Raw genomic sequence first — 19,450 nt, 5'->3', positions numbered from 1 at the left:
GAGGGGCTTCCCCGGTGATGCAGTGGTTAAGAATCCACCTGCCAATGCAGGGGACACCGACTCGAGCCCTGGTCTGGGAAGATCCCATATGCTGCGAGGCAACTAAGCCTGTGTGCCACAACTACTGAAGCCTGCACACCTAGAGCCCGTGCTCTGCAACAAGAGAAGCCACTGCAATGAGAGGCCTGCACACCACAATGAACAGTAGCTTCCACTTGCTGCAACTAGAGAAAGCTAGCACGCAGCAACAAAGACCCAACACAGCCAAAAATAAATAAATAAAATAAATTTATTTTAAAATTAAATAAGTAAAATCACTAGTAGAAGATGAGTCAGCACTGTTTGCCTCCTAATGTGATGCACAAAGAACACAGCCATTTCTGTAGTATTTCTGTTAAATATGCATGGCTCATATCTGATCATGAGGAAATATTAGAGACACCCAGGTTGAAGGTCATTCTAAAGAATGAAAATCTCTTTAAAAAAGTGTCAAGGTCAGAAAAGTTAAAAGAAGACTAAAGAACTATTCCTTATTGAAAGAAACTGAAGGGACATGAGACCCAAACACAGTCCATGATCCTAGATTGGATCCTGAACCAGAGAGAAAAAGGAACACTGATGGAACTGCTGGTGAAATCTGCATGGAGTCAGTGAAGGAAGACTAGTGTTATATTAATGCTGATTTCCTGACGTGGATGGATGAAGAGTGATTATGTTCTTGTCTTGCATCATGTCTGCACATACTCACACAATAATATGTATGCGACTTGCACTCGAACAGTCCCAAAAAAAGACTAATAAACATGTATAAACATTTATGTAGAGATGGCAGGGAGGGAAATGAAACAAATATTGTAAAATGTTGGAAATTATGGGAACTGGATGAAGGGGATATGGTATTTGAGTAAATTTAAAATTATTTCCCAGAAGAGTATAAAACAAAACAAAACAAAGCCAAACACAGAGACAACTCCAGAATTTCAAAGACTAACAAAGCCTAATAAGCATGAAAATGGAAGAAACAGGTTATTTACAAAGGAAAAAAGAAGTAAGGCTGGCTTACAATATCTACTCATAAGCATTAGCTATCATGAGATAAAAGAGCAATAGCCAAATAGTTTAAAGGACAAAAAGATTGTGACTCAAAAGACTTTTACTATTTGACTAGTTGTTCACTGTGATAAAAAAGAAAGTTCCTGAGTCCTTGCTAGCATGTGTGAGACTTATCTACCAACTTTACAAAGAAGTAACAAAGCATATCTGTTAAACATTTATTAAAGGAAAAAAATACTGACAGAGCAAGTCAAAAATAAAAATTCAATCATGCTATTTGAAGCCACTCTGCTTTAGTTTGGTAAAAAAAAAGGTTAAGTAAAAGGAAGAAAAGAAATATAAGAAACAAAAACAAACCAAAAGAAAGCAGGGAGTCACAATGTTAATATTAGACAAAAAAAGACTACAAAGTAAAAGCATTGTAACATGATCAAGAAGGTAAATTTGACCAAAACAGGTACATTCCATATGCAAACTTACATGCTCAGTAAGAGCGCTGAAATGTACATAGTAAAGACTGCAGGAAATAGGAGAGACAGACCACTGCAAAGCAAACACTTTACCGTCAGCTCTGGCGATCCTTAACAGACCTCACAAATGATAAGAATACAAAGGATAAGAATAATATGAAATACAGAATGTCCAAATCTAAGATTCTGTTCTTTTCCCCCAAATCTGCCCTTCTCTAGTAGTTTCCAAATCAAGAAATGACAATGCCATTCTTCCAGGTGCTCAGGCCAAAAACTTTAAAGTCCATTATCCTTGACACCTCACTTTCTTTTACACCTTACATCCCATCCATCAGGAAATCATGTTGACTCTACCATCAAAAACACCTAAAATCCTACTACTGCTCTCCACCTTCCACTGCTAACCCCCTAGTCCAAGCTACCACCTCACAAGGGGATCACTAATGTCTCACCAACTGGTTTCCCTGCTTCCAACCTTACACTTGCCCCCTTCAAACTTATCAGTCCACCCCTAATGTGTATTCTACAGCAGCCGCAATTATCCTGTTTATAGGTTAGTCATGTCTCTCTTCTGCTCAAAATCCTCCAATGGCTTCCCATCTCTCTCAGTAAAGCCCGAAATCCTTATAGTAGCCTTTAACATGCTATATGATCTTTCATTCTTGTTAGCTCTGTGACATCATCTCCTACTACCCTCTCCCTCTCTTCCTCAACTCCAGCCTTCCCAGCCTCCTTGTTGTTTCTTGATCAAAACCTTTGCCCTTATCTTCCCTCTGCATGAGGCACTATTTCTCCATAGAGCTGCATGATTTGATTTCTCACCTTTCTCATATCTTTGCTCAAATTATCACTTCTTCAGTAAGACCTTTTCTGCCCATCTATCTAAAAATGTAACTCGCATTTCCCACCCTAAAAATCACTGCTTTATTTTTCTACTCTCAACATCCAACAAATCACAAGTTTTGATATCTTTTTCCCTTAGAAGAATGCATAGTAAGTATTCCATAATATTCCATAAATATTTAAGAATTTCAAAAATATTCAAAGTATATTAAAAGTATATATCCACTTACATTAACAAAATAATAAGTGTATATATATTTTTAATCCATATCTGTACACAAAAAGTAATATTCTCTTTTTCAAGCATCCATGGAAGAATTACAAAATTCTTCCATGAATTTTATGTGTTCTAAGCATACTCTAGAACACAAAGAAAATTCAAAGAATTATTAATACAGGGCAAAGTTATCAAGAACAATGAAATGAAACTATAAATTATTAACAAAAGAACAAAACAAAACACAACTTCTTAGGATTATAGCCAACACTGCATAACGAACATATACCAGGTATTAAAACTAAGCAAAGAATGTGTATTCATCTTTGTATCAATCTATGCGACTAGAATTGATATCGCCAGTTTACAAATAAGGAAGTTGAAGCTAAGAACACTGAAATTTCTTACTCAAGATAACAGAGCTAATAAGTGGTAAAGCTAGATTCAATCCCAGGTTCCTGACTCTGGAGACCAAACTCTTGATATATGTACTCTTTTAAATAACACCTGGGTCAAAGAAAAATCACCACTATATTTCAGAGTGTACAACAATAAGAACGCTCTATTGAAAAAAAAAACAAAAACCTTTCATTTTAAACTAAAACTATACTCCAGAAAATTGAGCTTTTTCTTTACCAAATAAAAAGCAGAAAAATAAATATAAAAAGCATTCCACTTAGAGAAAAATAATAAAGTAAATCTAAACAAAAGGGGAAGAAACAATTTAAATGGAAAAAGAATTAGTGAATTAGGAAAGAGAAAAACAGTATAAGAGATTATATTTCAAGCACATTCTTCAGGGACATAAAAAATTATAAAACTCTCTATTAAGAGGCATTTTAAAAACTTCAACACTTAGCTTCAGTAATCATCAATATATGTCTAATCTTGCTTCATTTATACCCTTATCAGCTTTAAAATACTGCAGTATGTGTCTTAAGTGCAAATTATATTATTATGTCCTACTTCAAAGAAAGGACTGTCATTCATCTCTCTCATTCTTTCTCCCTTTCTCTCTTCTCCCTCCCTCCCTCTCTCACCCAGGTATAAAGTCTTAGAAATCTCTAACCATAAAGTAAGGTTCTTAAGGGTAGGTACTCAATACATATTTGCCACAAAAATGTCACTGGTGATAACTTAAATAAAACATAGCACACCTTACTTCACATGCATAATACTATAAAAATCAAGACAGTAGAAAATAAATCATAACTTACTCAAACTTTCCTGAACTTCATTATCATCCACATCTGAATTATTCATTCCAGACGTTAAATAATTCTTGAGCCTAGAAGGTCCACTTAAGAAAAAAAAGTAAACCACAAAATTTGTGCATTTATATCTATCTAATATATCTACCTTAATGGTCATTTTTATCCTAAAACTGCCAAAGGTTTTTTTCTTATAAAATATTAATAGTATACTTATTTGCTGCATAAAACAAAAAATCCACAATTTAATACCACATTTGACTTGTCAAACATGATAATACTGAATTTTATAACCTTTTAAACTAACTCATGAATCAGAGTTACAAATTTAAGTCAACTCAAATAACACTCTGATAAAAATCAAATCATAAGAAATAAAATTACAAATAAATCAGCTTATCTTAATTTTTTTTTAAACTACAGGCAAAAACAAGCAATTTAAATATAGTTCAGAAGCTGTTCAGAGATGATTCAGTTTATCCCAGTCCTAGATCCTCTTCCTCCTATTATGAGCTCAAGACAGGCCTAGTGGTCACAGGCTCCCAAAGAGTAAAGAAATCTTAGCCATCCCTTCAAAGTCTGAGAATCTGCTATAATTTACCATTCTTTCATTTTGAAAAAGGGTGTATGACTTCAGATATTAGGAGACTAGGTTAATCTGGTTTGCTCACTGAGTATGCTCTCTTTAAATTTACATCCACAAATTCTTAGATGACACCCCTTTCAAAAGGTACAGCCTAATTCTAACTCCCCTCTTCTGAGTGTGGTATGGACTTAGTGACTTGTTTCTAGTGAACAGAATAAAGTGGAAGACTTCAAAGACTAGGTCATCAGAAGACACTATGGCCTCCATGATAGTCACACTTTCTCTTGGATCACCTGCTTTGTGGGAAGCCAGCTAGCTACCATACTGAATACCCTTATGGAGAGAGCCACATGACAAGAAACTGTGGCCTCTAGCTACCTTATAAGTGGATCCTCCAAGTTCTAGTGAAGCCTTCATAGGACTGCAAATCAGATAGATATCTTGACTGCTATACCTCATGAGATTCCCTGAGCCAGAACTAGCCAGCTAATTCTCTCCCAGATTTCTACCCACAAAAACTGTGAAATAATGTTTGCAAGGCACTAACAAAATTAATATTAAGCTTTGAGAGTAATTTGTTACACAGCAATTGGTAACAAATACAGTGAGTAAATCCTATTATCCTTAGAACACATGCATACCTTCCTTCCAAAACTGAAGTCCCAGGCTCTCTAGAATCCAAGTTTGACTCTGCTCGTGTCTTGCGTGTATATCCACTGATCTGAGACTTTTGATGAACATTTTGTGCAGCCATACTATCTTTATTCTTTGAGCTTCCTGTACCTCTATGAAAATGAAAAGTTTGTAATTTTTTACATTTCTTCAAAGAATATTTCTTCTAGAAACATTACACAAGGTGGGTAGACAATATAACATTGGCTATAACAAATATCAGATAACCTTGTTCAAGTCCTAAAACTTACAACTAATCCAGGAAGGAAATTTGACTTTAGAACCTACCAAGAGTTCTAATTTGAAAAATTCTGATAAAAGAAATGGTACAGACCTGGCCTAACTGAGACAGACAGACATGATGATAGGAGGGCACTGGGAGACATTAACTACAGGCAGCTTATGATGTATACTACACAGTTAAATCTATCACAGTTTTTGTTGAAAATCCACAAACAACTGAAATTGTTTTATATGATACCTCTACTCAGCCTACTAAGGAACAGCAGAGTGCTCAGAGGGACCTAGGCTCATCTCTTTGGTAGCTGCCAGCTAACTAGCTTACCCCAAATATATGCAAACAAGATACATTATTCCTAGACTGCATAATTCTCTCTCCACTCTCACATCTTACAAGTCCTATGTTTTAATTTGTTTCTTGACTCAGTCTACCAGCCTATTCTTATCATTTGTGAAAAAAAAGTCTTTAGTTATGTTTGCAACATAACTAAAGAGCATCCAAACTTCTGAGTATTCTTTGATAGTTTATTTCTGGAGTTTCTAGTCTCCCTCTAGGTCCTACCTTCAGCGTCAAAAGAAAAAAAAAAAAAGGATTATTAGAGAATACTATAAACAACTGTATGCCAACAAATTAGATAACCTAGATGGAATGGACAAATTCCTAGAAACACACAAATTACCAAAACTGATTCAAGAGAAAAATAAACAACTTCAAAAGACTTATAACAAGAGAATAAATCAGTAATCAAAAAACTACCCAGAAAGAAAAGCCCAGGCCCAGATGGTTTCACCACTGAATTCTACCGTCATTCAAAGACTTAATACAAATTCTTCACAAACTCTTCCAAAAAAGAAAGGAGCACTTTCCAACTCATTTTATGAAGTCAGTGTTACCCTGATAACAAAACTAAACAAAGACATCACAAGAAAACTACAGCCAAAAAAAAAAAAAAACCCGAAACAAAACAAAAAACCCTCAGAAAAACTAGCAACATTTTATCAACAAAAAAAATGTATCACACAATCACCTCAGTAGATGCAAAAAAAAAAGCATTTGACAAAATGTATCTTTTCACTACAAAAACACTCAACAAACTAGGAATAAAAAGTAACTTCCTCAACCTGATAAAAGGACATCTATGAAAAACCCACAGCTAATAACATACTGAATGGTGAAAGACTCAATGCTTTCCCCCTAAGATTAAAGACAAGATAAGGAAGTCTGCTATTGTCACTTCTACTTAGCATAGTACTAAAGATTTCAGCCAGGACAATAGTGCAAGAAAAAGAAAGAAAAAGCATCCAGATTGGAAAGGGAGAAATAAAATTATCACTATTCACAAATGACATGATCTTGTACTTAGAAAGTCTCACAAAATCTACTAAAAAGCTCTCAGAACTAATACATGAGCTCAACAAGATTGCAGGATAAAGATCAAAATACAAAGATCAATTGTATGTCTATACATTTGCAATGATCAATCCAAAAATAAAATTTAAAAAGCAATTCCATTCACAACAGCATCAAAAGGGATACTTGGGGGGATGAACTTAACAAAAGAAGTGTAAAACATATTCTGAAAATACTGCTGAGAAAAATTAAAGATCTAAATAATAGGACAAACACCCCTGTTCAAGGATCAATAGACACTGATAAGATGGAAATATTCCTCAAACCAATAGATTCAACGCAATCCATTTCAGAATTCTGACATCTTTGCAGAAATTGACATACTGATTCTAAAACTTATATGGAATTGCAAGGGACTTAGAATAGCCAAAATATTCGTGAAAAAGAAAAATCACACTTCCTGACTTCAAAACTTACCTCTAAGCAATGGTAATCAAGACAGTGTGGTTCTAGAACAACAACTGATATATAGACAACAAGAAAATTGAGAATCCAGAAATAAGCCTATACATCTATGGTCAGCTGATTTTCAAAAATGGTGCTAAGACCATTTGACAAACAGTTATGGGAAAACTGGATAGTCACATGCAAAAGAATGAAGTTGGACTTTTCACAGCATACACAAAAATTAACTCAAAATGGATCAAAAAATTAAATTTAAGAGCTAAAACTACAAAACTCTTAGGAAAAAAACATGGGAGTAAATCTTCCTGAACTTGGACTGGGCAAAGGATTGTTAGATATGACACCAAAAGTACAAGCAACAATGGACAAAACAGATCAATGGGACTTTATCAAAATTAAAAGCTTTTGTGCTTCAAAGGACACCATCAAGAAAGTGAGACAATCCAAAGAATGAGACAGAAGATTATCAAATATCATTTATTTGATGAGACTTGTATCTAGAATATATTAAAACCTCATACAATTCAATTTAAAAAAAAGACAATCCCAAAAAAGTCAGGCAAAGGATCTGAGTAAATCTTTCTCTAAAGATTGGCAAACGGCCAATAAGCACATGAAAAGATGCTCAACATCATTAGTCTTCACAGAAATGAAAATCAAAACCACAATGAGATGCTATTTCATACCAACTAGGATGGCTAGAATCAAAAAATCAGATAATAACAAATGCTGACAAGGATGTGGAGACATTGGAAACCTTAAACACTGCTGGTAGGAATATAAAATGGTGCAGATGCTTTGGAAAACAGTCTTTGCAGCTCCTCAAAGGATTAATGTAAAGTTACCATATGACTCAGCAATTCCATTTGTACACAAATGTTTATACCAGCATTATTCATAATAGCCAAAAGGTAGAAACAACCCAAATGTCCAACAATGGATGAATGATAAAACATAATGTAACAAAATGAAATAGCACTCGATCATAAAAAGGGATGTATTACTGATACATGGTACAACATGGATAAAACTTGAAAATACACAAACTAAAAGAAGTCAATGCAAAAAAACTCGTACTATATGATTTCACTCATATGAAAGTCTAGGATAGAGAAATCTGTAGACAGTAGGTTAGTGGTTCCGTAGAGTTGCTGGGGAGGGGAACAGGGAGATGATAGCTAAAGGACCCTAATGATGAAAATGTTCTAAAATTGACTATTTTGACGGTTTGCACTATCAGTGAATACAATAAAAACCAATGAATGCTACACGTCATGAGTGAACTATATATGAGTTATACCTCAATAAAGCTGTTAAAAAATCTAATGTAGTAAACTTCTGTTCCAAATGGCTATAGAAATAATATAAAAATTAAGTGCTTATACAAATTTTAAAAAGCTTAGAGAAATTCAAATATTTCTAGAGGGTAATTGCTTCTTACACTTTAAATGCACTAGCTCTTTAAGATTTTTTTTTTCTCCTAAACGCTTTAAGAGGGGAATAAGGGTGTTAGCTTGTAGTTTAATTAATGACCATAGTTACTAGGTTATAAGAAGCAAAAAATATCACTTTATTCAAGTTAAAATTTTAATATCTGTTACTTGTATAAAGGAGAAGTTCACGTAATATTTTTTCCACGTAATATTTCTAATCAGGAAGACTCCTTAGACAAACTAGACATATTCATATTTTAATGTAATAATGTCTCTTTTTTTTTTGCCTTTCCTAAATACAGAACAATAATACTGTTAACATGCTTTTTAAATCTAAATTATCTTTGAGGTTTCCATGAGAGCCACTGAGTAACCACAAAGATTTATCTTCCCACATTATGGCAAGTAGAATACCAAAATAATTACATATTTGATCTTTTATTTATAGTAAGTAGCTTAATGACTATACAGGTTAACTAAACAAATGTCTCAAAGATCTTCCTTTCTATGAATCCAGATACCCAACAGGCTTTCTTAAGTAGATACTGTAGCAACTATCAACTTTGGATATTTCTCATTAGACTAACTCCTTCTCACTGTGCATAAGATAAGATTTGTTTTAGGGGTACTAGCTCAAATTCAGAAACTCAACCTAAAAACTCAATTTTTATACCTTAGTATTTCTCTCAACCCATAGCTAAGGCTTATCTGCTTTGTTTAATAAAACAGTTATTTATCATTATTAATACATTCAAGTAAAAACAGTTAGACTAATAAAAGACCTACATATCCAATGACACACTATTTAACCTAAGTGTACCTTCTTCATATGTAAAAAGAGAGCTAACACCTGTCCTATCGACCTCTTAAGATTCTTAATGAAAATCAAATGATATTAAGGAACAAGCTAATATAAATATGGAAGTCTGATATAAGACAGAGAGGGCATTACAAATCAGTGGGGGGAAATTCACTACTCAATGAACTGTTTAGATAGTATGCACTATAATGACATACACTACACTAATGTATTTTAGAGCACTCTATATTTATTTCAATACATCCCCACCACCTGCAGTTTCTCACACATAATATGTATTATTTTTTTAATGAATGAATGAATGAATGCTCTATCAAAAAGCAAAAATGCGTAAGAACAATACTTACCTCAGTACGTTGTCAGGACTGATGAGAATTTATTCAAAGTATCTAGTGAATATTTGATACAAAGTAAGCACTAAAATATGTTAACTAATCATCTTATGGGGATAGAATTAAGATGTATTCCTGATAATTGTAATTACATTAACCTCATTTAAAAGAAAGCAACTCAAATGATACACTTAAAAGTGATTAAGAGGGCTTCCCTGGTGGTGCAGTGGTTTAGAGTCTGCCTGCCTGATGCAGGGGACAAGGGTTCGTGCCCCGGTCCGGGAAGATCCCACAGGCCGCGGAGCGGCTGGGCCCATGAGCCATGGCCGCTGAGCCTGCGTGTCTGGAGCCTGTGCTCCACAATGGGAGAGGCCACAACAGTGAGAGGCCCGCATACCGCAAAAAAAAAAAAAAAAAGTGATTAACATGATAAATTTTATGTTATATGTTTTTATCACAATTTTAAAAAAGGGATTGTTAGGCGACAATAATGCTTACCTTATTAAATTTATCACTCACACCCCATGTGCTATATATTATTCCCCATTTTAATATGAGGAAACATTCAGAGTACTATTTTGCCTGGGGTGTCACCCAGCTAATGGCAGAGCATGGATTTACTAGCAGGTCTGTCAGACTGCAGACTCCTTTATGCTAACATTGCCTCTATATAAATGATTAAATAACATAGACAAATTATTAAATGCCAAACAAAAATAACTGCATTGTACACATAAGAGACATTATTACCTAGAAGGATTAAGGTTTTTCTTCTCAGCTGGGTCTGCCTCACCACTTTCCAATGACTCATTCTGAGAACAACTGGAATCTTTAGCATTTAAAACCTTCTGTGTTCTTGAGCTGCCTTCATCAGCTCTCTTCTGCCTTTTAAACGGAATAGTTTTTTTCCCAGTATTCTTAGATGATTGGTTTGTTTTTTCAGCAGGTTTTTGTTTACTGTTATGATACAATGACAATTCACTTCTTACTGAAGAATTGCTAGAAAAAGGACCTAAAGGATTAAATGATAACCTAAAGTTAGTATAATGTTTGATTATTTGGCTCACTAAAATACCAACATGATTTATATTTTACATGTAAACACATATACACCCCAATCTCATAGGCTGTATTTGTTTTCTTTTTTTTTAAGATTTTTTTTGATGTGGACCATTTTTAAAGTCTTTATTGAATTTGTTATAATATTGCTTCTGTTTTATGTTTTGTTTTTTTTGGCCCCGAGGCATGTGGAATCTTAGCTCCCCGACCAGGGATCGAACCCGCACCCCCTACGCTGGAAGGCAAAGTCTCAACCACTGGACTGCCAGGGAAGTCCCTCATAGGCTATATTTGTTTTCAAGTTAAATTCATAAACTATGCAGCTCCTCAATTTATAGATACACGTACCAAACCTTTTAAATTTATCACGAGTTTCCAAAACCACCCTCTCTGGCTCTGCCCACTACTCTTCCAGTCATCCTTAAGATCCTGGTATTTCCCCAAGGTCCCAGCTTCATCTTCTCACTCTATGTACCTTCTCTGAGGGACCTATCAACCCATAACTTTAATTACTATCTACATGCTGATATCTATAATATTCACCTATCACTCTCCCCCAAATCTGCCACTCTGGTTTTATTTCCTATCTTAATGAAAAGTATAACTAACTACCCAGATGCCTAAATCAGAAATCTGAGTCATCCAAGACTCCTGTCCCTATCCACAAGCAATCCCTAAATCCTGTCATTTTACTGTTGTTTTTTTTTTAATGTCTCTCAAATCCTCTTCTTTTAAGCTCTGCTGCCTGTCATTAGCAGGGCCTTCCCCACCCCCCGACCCAGTATGCAGGCCTCTCACTGTTGTGGCCTCTCCCGTTGCGGAGCACAGGCTCCGGACGCGCAGGCTCAGCGGCCACGGCTAAGGGGCCCAGCTGCTCCGCGGCATGTGGGATCTTCCCGGACCGGGGCACGAACCCGTGTCCCCTGCATCGGCAGGCGGACTCTCAACTACTGCGCCACCAGGGAAGCCCTAGCAGCGACTTTTATCATTTCTTATCTGGATCATTAAAACAGCCTCTTAACTGATCTCCTTTCTCTAGGCTTGCCATTCTTCAATCCATCCTTCACACTGCTTCAAGGATCATCCTTGGAAAACACAAACTGAATCATTACAATCCTGGTTAATATCTTTTTGTGATTACCTATAGCTTAAGGATCAAGTCTAAATATTTTCAATTCTAATTTATTACTACATCTAGAGTGCTTATTTCATTAATCGTAACTCTCAGCACTCTCCTCCAAACAGACAAATCAAAAAAAAAGGCAGTAGTCACTTAGCTGACTCCTAATCCAATCTTCAGGAAGCCTTCTCTAATTCCCAAGGCTAAATGAGGTAGTTTTCTCTCAGTCCTTTGACAATGTTTATCATACATCTGATTGTTTACTTATCATTCTCTTCCAGCAGACTGGCAATCCTTAAGACCAAGATTGACATTTTACCTATCTTTATATTCCTCATGCCTAACAGCAAGGGCAGGATTATGGTGAAGCAAGAGTAGCCTAGGGTAGAAAAAAATTTTTTCCCAGTTTTACTGGGAAAAAATTGACATATTAACATTGTACAAGTTTAAGGTACAGAATACAATAATTAATATATGTATATATTGCAAAATGTTTATCAGAGAGTATATCTTAAAAGTTCTAAGGAAAAAATAAAAATTCTAACTAGGGTGGAAAATTTTAAAAGGTGTTTACTCCAAGTCACTCACACAACCCTAAGACCAAGTGTCTCCTTAAATTTCCCATTCTAGGTTGCTCATTTGCCTCATCTAGACCTGGCCCAGCCTAACACCATTCCTGCCTCAGTGGAAACTCAATAAATGTTTCTCGACATATATGAAAAAGCAGGAGGGTCACATGTACACTACAGGCAGTAGATCAAGAGTCAAGAAATCTGGGTCCCATTATTTTCCAATTCTAGCACAAAGGTCTATAACCTTAGGAGGAACTTATGTTGCTTTTCTATGCTTCAGACTTAGTTTCTTCTTCCATCAGATGAAGGAGTTTGGTGATCTGTAAGCATTCCTCCACTTCTGTGACTCCCTACTTGATCAGCAACCCAACATGTCTCAGGACTGATACGTTTCAGGTCTTTTTTTGGTAAATTTTGGAGTTCCAGCATGCTTATCCAAGCTCTGTAAGATTTTTATTAATCCATATATTTACATGTTCATTGACCATAGTAGCTTCCAGCAATGTGGGGCAAAAAGATGAGTTCTCCATAGGAGTAACAGTAGTAGTTAACATTTTAATACTAAGTATATGCCATTTAATACTTATAACAACTTAATGAGGTGGAAGTATTGGTAATCACATTTTAGAGTGAGAAACTGAAAAAAGTAATCTCAAAGAGGAGGAATCATAATTTGAACTCAGATCTAACTCAAAAATCCAAGAAGAGCTGCAACAGAATAAACATTTCTTACTGGATTACAATTCAGTAATTCGTAGCAACAAGACCTCACAGATACAGTGCCACACATGTACTAGTCTCTCACTTACCGATTTAAATGCCCCACTCGATAGTATCTACATATGTAAATGTTACCTTACCATATACCAATCTTTCCATGATCATCTCCTTTAAAAAATTCTACCGAAACAATAAATGTTTCATATTATACAGAAAAGAGCTGGCATAGCAGGCCTAAGAATGCTATCCTTTGAAAGGCCTGCTTGCAAAGTTAGCCCTTAGCCCTTGAGTAGCATGTAGGCACTTGAATTTCAGGAGGGCTCCCATCATTTCATAACTGGTAAATGTGGTTTAGTGTGCCTAAACTGCTTGTGCAAAAAATATGGTTTATGACGAATACTTGCTTTTCCTTCAGGGAGCCTGTAATTTTAGGACATGCTAGGCAGAGGGTGCCTAGGCGACCATCGCCAATAAAATCTTGGGCACTAAATCTCTAATGAGCTTCCTTGATAAACACTTTACAAACTTGTCAAAACTAGCTAGAGGAACTAAGTGCCTCCTGTATGAATGCACTGGGAGAAGACTCTTGGAAGCTTGCACACGATTTCCTTCAGACTTTGTCCATGTAACTTTTCTCTGCTGATTTTGCTTTGTAGCCTATCACTACAAGGTAACTTCAGACAGCCATTATCACCTTTCCCACTTCACTTTTACCTGATGACCCTGCTTACTATTCCACTGAGAAAACAAAAATGTTCAGAAGAGTACATCTTCACTGTGTGGCTGAACTACACTGACTCCATTTTGTCAGTTCCTTCTTAGTCCCACAGTACCATCCCCTTCCCCTCAGTGTGACTGAGCTTTAGCCTCCTCAAAAGGAATATGCCCAAGCCAGATATGTTCCCTATCAACTTTTATCCTTGCCTTAATCTGATATGAAAACTGGAAGAATGCCTTTACTGACTCAGATTGTTAAATGAGACCCTCGGAGGGGAGGAAAAGCCCTGGTTCCTATCTGTGCAGATGTGCTTCTCGCTAGTAGTCAGAATCTATTTTTAGCTCTGGCCCCTTTAAATCTCCCTGTACCCCTTTTGGCTGTGCGGAGTGCAGCTGCGAATGCCTCTAGATCATCAACCACCTGATCCTGCCTTTACAACCAAAATAAACTTCATAATTGTACTTTATGGAGTTGCCTGGTTTTTCAGTCTCAAAGTTCCTTCTCAGTTTGGAGAATATTATTCGATGTCTCCACTGCCCAACATTTACCTTCGCATCATCAACTCTACAAACCTATTTCTAAGTGTTGCCATATACCCTGCCTTTCCTCTTTTATATGATATACTGTCCTTGCTCCTGTCTAGAGCTAACCCTTTTACTATGGACTGGACCACACCCTACTCCTTGCCTACACAAGGACTGTGATCCTATATTTATCCTCTACCTTTCTACAAAGTCGTTTTAATGAGTAGATAAGCTGATGTAGTAGTATATTGCATATTAAAAGAGAGACAGACACCTTCCCTTGACCCCAGATCTGCTATGTCCCTTTATCTTACTGTCTTTCCTACCTCACTTCCTACACTCCCTTGAACCCCACCTCCAGTCAGGCTTTTGGTCTCATCATTCTACAGAAACAATTTTTATCAAGGTGACCAACAACCTCCATGTTGCCAAAACCATATTGTCAATTCTTAGCTCTCATCTAATTCAGGCCATGAGCAGTATTTAAAATAGTTCATCATCCAATACTTAAAATGCTTTCATTACTTCACTTCCATAACCCTAAGTTCTCATTTTCCTTTAACCTCACTAACTGCTCCTTTTCAGTCCTTTTGATGGATCTTCCTTTCTCTTCCCTACTCCTAACATTGGAGTCTCCCAGGACTCAATTATTAGCTTTCTTTCTTTTCCAAGTATAGTCTATCACTAGATAATTTCAAGTAGTCCTGAAGTTTTAATGATCACCTCTATATTGATAACTCCCTAATTATATGTCCTCCCAGATCTTTCCCCCCAACTGTAGACTCATTTTATCAAGCTATCTCAATATATCTACTTCGATATCTAATTAACATATTACAACGTAAAATCTTGATATCCTTCCCAAATCGCTTCTCTCATATCTTTCCTCATCTCAGTAAACCTTTCCTCACCTCAGCAAACAGTAGATCCATTCTTCTGCTTGTCCAGGCAGAAAAATCTGAATCATCCTTGAAGCCAGCTCTCACTCCAATTCATCAGTACTTTCTGTGACTTACCTTCAAAAATATCCTGAATCCAAACATTTCCATTCTCTTCCCTCCAACCACCTCCTAACTACTCTCCATGCTTCCATTTTTGCCCAGTCCTAGTTCCCTCCCTACATTGCAGTAATAATAATCCATTTAAAAGATAAGTCAATCAGGTCACTTTATTGCTTAAAATTGTCCAGCAGCTTCCCAATACACTTTGTCTAAACTCATTATCACAGCCTGCTTCTCTGACTTCATCTGCCCTGGCTTACTCTCTTCTTCAGCCATGCTGACTTTTTGACATTCCTCAAGCTTTTCCAGCATGGTCCATCAGTACTTTTATTATACTAATACTGTTACCTTGGTCTGGAATGCTCCACACCAAATTATTTACATGGCTCCCTCCTTCACTTTATTCATATATGTGCTCTGAAAGATCCTAATCAACTCTTACTGCTACCTTTTACAAAAACAATATTCTGCTCCATTCTCCTATCTACTCCCAGCTCTGCCATTTACTTCCCAACTCTAATCTTTATGTGCCTTGTTTTTCTCAATTACCCATCACTGAATGAATTATATATCTATATTGTTGATCTTCCTCCAGTAGAATGTAAGTCCTAAAAGAGCAGCAATTTTTCATTTTTGGTTTTATTCTTCCACAGCTGTATCCCTATATCTAGAATACTGTATATGATAAAGCCTCATAAATATCTTTATAATTAATTGATTTAATATTTCTATTGATAATCCAATTTAAATTTTTCCTCATGAGATTTTTCTCAAGAGAATGGGAGTATAAATCAAACATAGAGGCTCTTATAGAATGAACATAATTTAAATAAAAATACTTACTCTGCTCTGATTTTACCACCCACCAATTAGATGGATGTCTGGAAATTCTTCGACTTCTTGTGACAGTTGAAGTCAATTCTTCAGGTACAATTTTGTTCTTCTTGGACCCATCTGAAAAACGCTTCTTTTTGTGTTCCTTATCTTTTTTCTGATTCTCTGCATGAGGAACATTGGTGCTACCTTTCTTGCTTCCTAAAATAAAGAATAAAAACAATTCAAAATCTACTGCACCAAAGAATATTCAGAAAACCAGAGCAGATTATAAAAAAAAACCTCTCAATTACAGGAACTTCTTAAATTTATTCTGTGGGCTTCTTTTCATCTCTATTTTTTAAAAGTCACATGTTCTCAATAAAATCTACAACTTTCTCTCAGTTAAATGCAAACTTTTCACATCGCTTGATAACTAACATATACTCCTGAATCAAAAAAAAAAAAGTATACTCTGAAAAGGAAAAATGAAATATATGACTCCTTCCACTACTAAAGTCCCCTGTAAAAAAAGGTTAACTACTGCTTTTCTTTTTTAAAATAATTCATGATTTTTGTCAATCTAATTTATGGAAGAGAATATTTTAAGGAAGTTTTCAATAAAGAGATCTTTCCTATATGAAGGAAAAAAGATTGTTTCTTTAAACAGAATTTAAAGAGGAAAAAGAATTTTTAAAACGATGAATATGGCAAGCAATAAAAAGCTAATGAAAAGGTTTGGCATCAACAGTAACTTCATTTTACTACACAAGCAGGTAGATAAGAAAAGATCTAAGAAAAGGGACAGATAAATTCTAGTTTTGTTTTTGAGACTGACAACCAGGAAGAAGGGGAAATCAGAGAAATAGAAGCTATTTTAATACAAATATTGCATCTAAAAGATGTACAGCCACCAAAATGAGTTTAAAAATGGAAATTTTCTTTTTTTCAGAAGATTTAAAACATTAGATGTTAGTAGATGTAATGAAAAATTTTCTTGACCAATGAGTAGATCAAGAAACTAGGATTTTTGAGTTTCTGACACAAAGATTTCTATGAGATCCAAAGAAGGAGTTAAAATCATAGCAAGTAGGAAACTCACAGAGTAAATGAACTGCATAAAAGTATATAAGACCAGGGGCAGTGGCCAAGATGGTGGAGTAGGAAGACCCTGAGCTCACCTCCTCCCACAGGCACACTAAAATTACAACTATTTACAGAGCAACTATTGATGAGAACAATGTGAAGGCTAGCAGAAAAGACCTCCCACAACAAAAGATATAAAGAAGGAACCACAATAAGACAGGTAGAGATAAGGCAGAGTCAAGACCCAGGGTGGGCAACCTACAAACAGGAGGATAATTACAATTGCATGGTTCTTTCCAGGTAGCCACAGGTCTGAGCCCCACACTGGGCTCCCCTGACTAGGGTTCCTGTACCAGGAAGACAAGCCCCGCAAAATGTTTGGCTTTGAAGGCCAGTGAGACTTACTTTCACAAGAACCTGAGGGCTACAGGAAATACATACTCCACTCTTAACAGGCAAAGGCACTGTAATTAAAATGGCAAAATCTCAAATACTCCAAGGCCCAGGGCAGAAGCAGTAATTTGAAAGAAGCCTGTGTCAGAATCACCCGCTGATCTTGGAGACCCTCCCAGAGAGGCAGGAGGCAACTGGAGCTCACCCTGGGGACACAGACACTGGTTGCAGTCATTTTGGGGAACTTGTTATATCACAAGGACACTGCTGTTGGCAAGCACAATTTTGGAATCCTCTCTCTAGCTTATTAGTGCCAGAACCCAGATCCTCCCACCCGCTGGTTGGCACCGGTCCTGGGATGCCCGAGGCCAAGAAGCTAGCCTAGTGGGGACCCAGCCTTACTCACCAGTGAGCCAGCACTATCCCCTGGACTCCTGGGACCCCACAGCCAACCACCAGGATTCAGCCCTACCCACCATCAGGCTGACACCAGCTCAAGGAATACCAGGGCTCTACAGCCAAATATCCCAGGACCCAGCTCTGCTCACCAGTGAATGTACACCAGCTCCAGGACACCCTGGGCCTCATAGCCACCCATGTCAGGAACAGGTCCTGCCCACCAGTAGACAACATCAACCCCAGGAACCACCTCCCCAGGCCACAGCCCCACACACCAGCAGGCCAACAGTAGCTCCAAGACCGCCAGCACCACATCCAGCTACCCCAGGACCTGGCTCCGCCCACCAGCAGCCAGCAGCCTCCACATTATGCAGGGCCAGAAAACCAACCAGATGGGGGCAAGCCTGCCTACCAGTGCACCCACAGTAATCAATCTGCCACAACTGAAGGGCCAACTCAGCCCACACAGGGCACCCCTAGAGCATATAGCTTTGATGACCAGAGGGCAGGTCATTGCTGGGCACCCACTGGACATCTCATAAGGAAGGCCACTTCCCCAAGAACTGTAACCAACCTACTAAACACATAGAAATAAAAAGAGAATTAGGCAAAATGAGGTGACAGAGGAATATGTTCCAAACAAAGGAACAAGATAAAGCCCTAGAAGAACTAAATGAAATGAAGTTAACCCATTTACCCAATAAAAAGTTCAAGATAATGATCTTAATAAAGATGCTCAAAGAACTAGGGAGAATGGATGAACACAGTGAGAAATTAGAAGTTTCTAACAAAGACTTAGAAATTATAAAGAAGAACTGAACAGAGCTGAAGAAATACAATAACTAAAACTAAAAATACACTGGAAGGAATCAACAGCGGATTAGATGCTACAGAGGTATGGATCAGTGAACTGGAAGACAGAATAGTGGAAATCATTCAAGCTGAAGAGAAAAAATAAAAAGAAATGAGGACAGTTTAAGAGATATGTGGGACAACAACATCAAGTGTACTACCACTCACATTATAAAGGTCCCAGGAAAAGAGAGAGAAAAGGGGCGGAGAACATATTTGAAGACATAATAACTGAAAAGTTCCCTAATGAGGTAAAAGAAACAAACGGTCAGGTTCAGGAAGCACAGAGAGTCCCAAACAAGATCAACCCAAAGAGGACCACAGTAACACACAATGAAATTAAAATGGCATATGACCCAGCAATCCCACTCCTGGGCATATACCCAAACAATTATAGTTTAATTAGAAAAGATACACGAACCCCTATGTTCATAGCAGCACTATTTACAATAGCCAAGGCATGGAAACAACCTAAATGTTCACTGAAAGATGAATGGATA

General features: G+C 36.8%; 1 protein-coding gene across 3 annotated transcripts in view; it reads right to left on the bottom strand.

Annotated features, from left to right (window-relative positions):
• Window positions 1-19,450, bottom strand: part of CENPC (centromere protein C) — a 91,216-nt gene that overhangs the window by 24,476 nt on the left and 47,290 nt on the right. For all 3 annotated transcript variants that reach the window (XM_024747700.1, XM_024747702.1, XM_024747703.1), the window contains exons 9-12: window positions 16,251-16,442; window positions 10,444-10,705; window positions 5,022-5,165; window positions 3,801-3,883 (exon numbers count right to left, since the gene is read on the bottom strand). In XM_024747700.1, the coding sequence (XP_024603468.1) occupies window positions 3,801-3,883; window positions 5,022-5,165; window positions 10,444-10,705; window positions 16,251-16,442 (681 nt within the window). The remainder of the gene's footprint in view (window positions 1-3,800; window positions 3,884-5,021; window positions 5,166-10,443; window positions 10,706-16,250; window positions 16,443-19,450) is intronic.

This window comes from Neophocaena asiaeorientalis, unplaced genomic scaffold, assembly GCF_003031525.2.
Source record: "Neophocaena asiaeorientalis asiaeorientalis breed wild unplaced genomic scaffold, Neophocaena_asiaeorientalis_V1.1 scaffold429, whole genome shotgun sequence".
Lineage (NCBI taxonomy): Eukaryota > Metazoa > Chordata > Mammalia > Artiodactyla > Phocoenidae > Neophocaena > Neophocaena asiaeorientalis.
The sequence above is the reverse complement of the archived record's forward strand: the minus strand, read 5'-3'. Positions and strand labels throughout refer to the sequence as shown.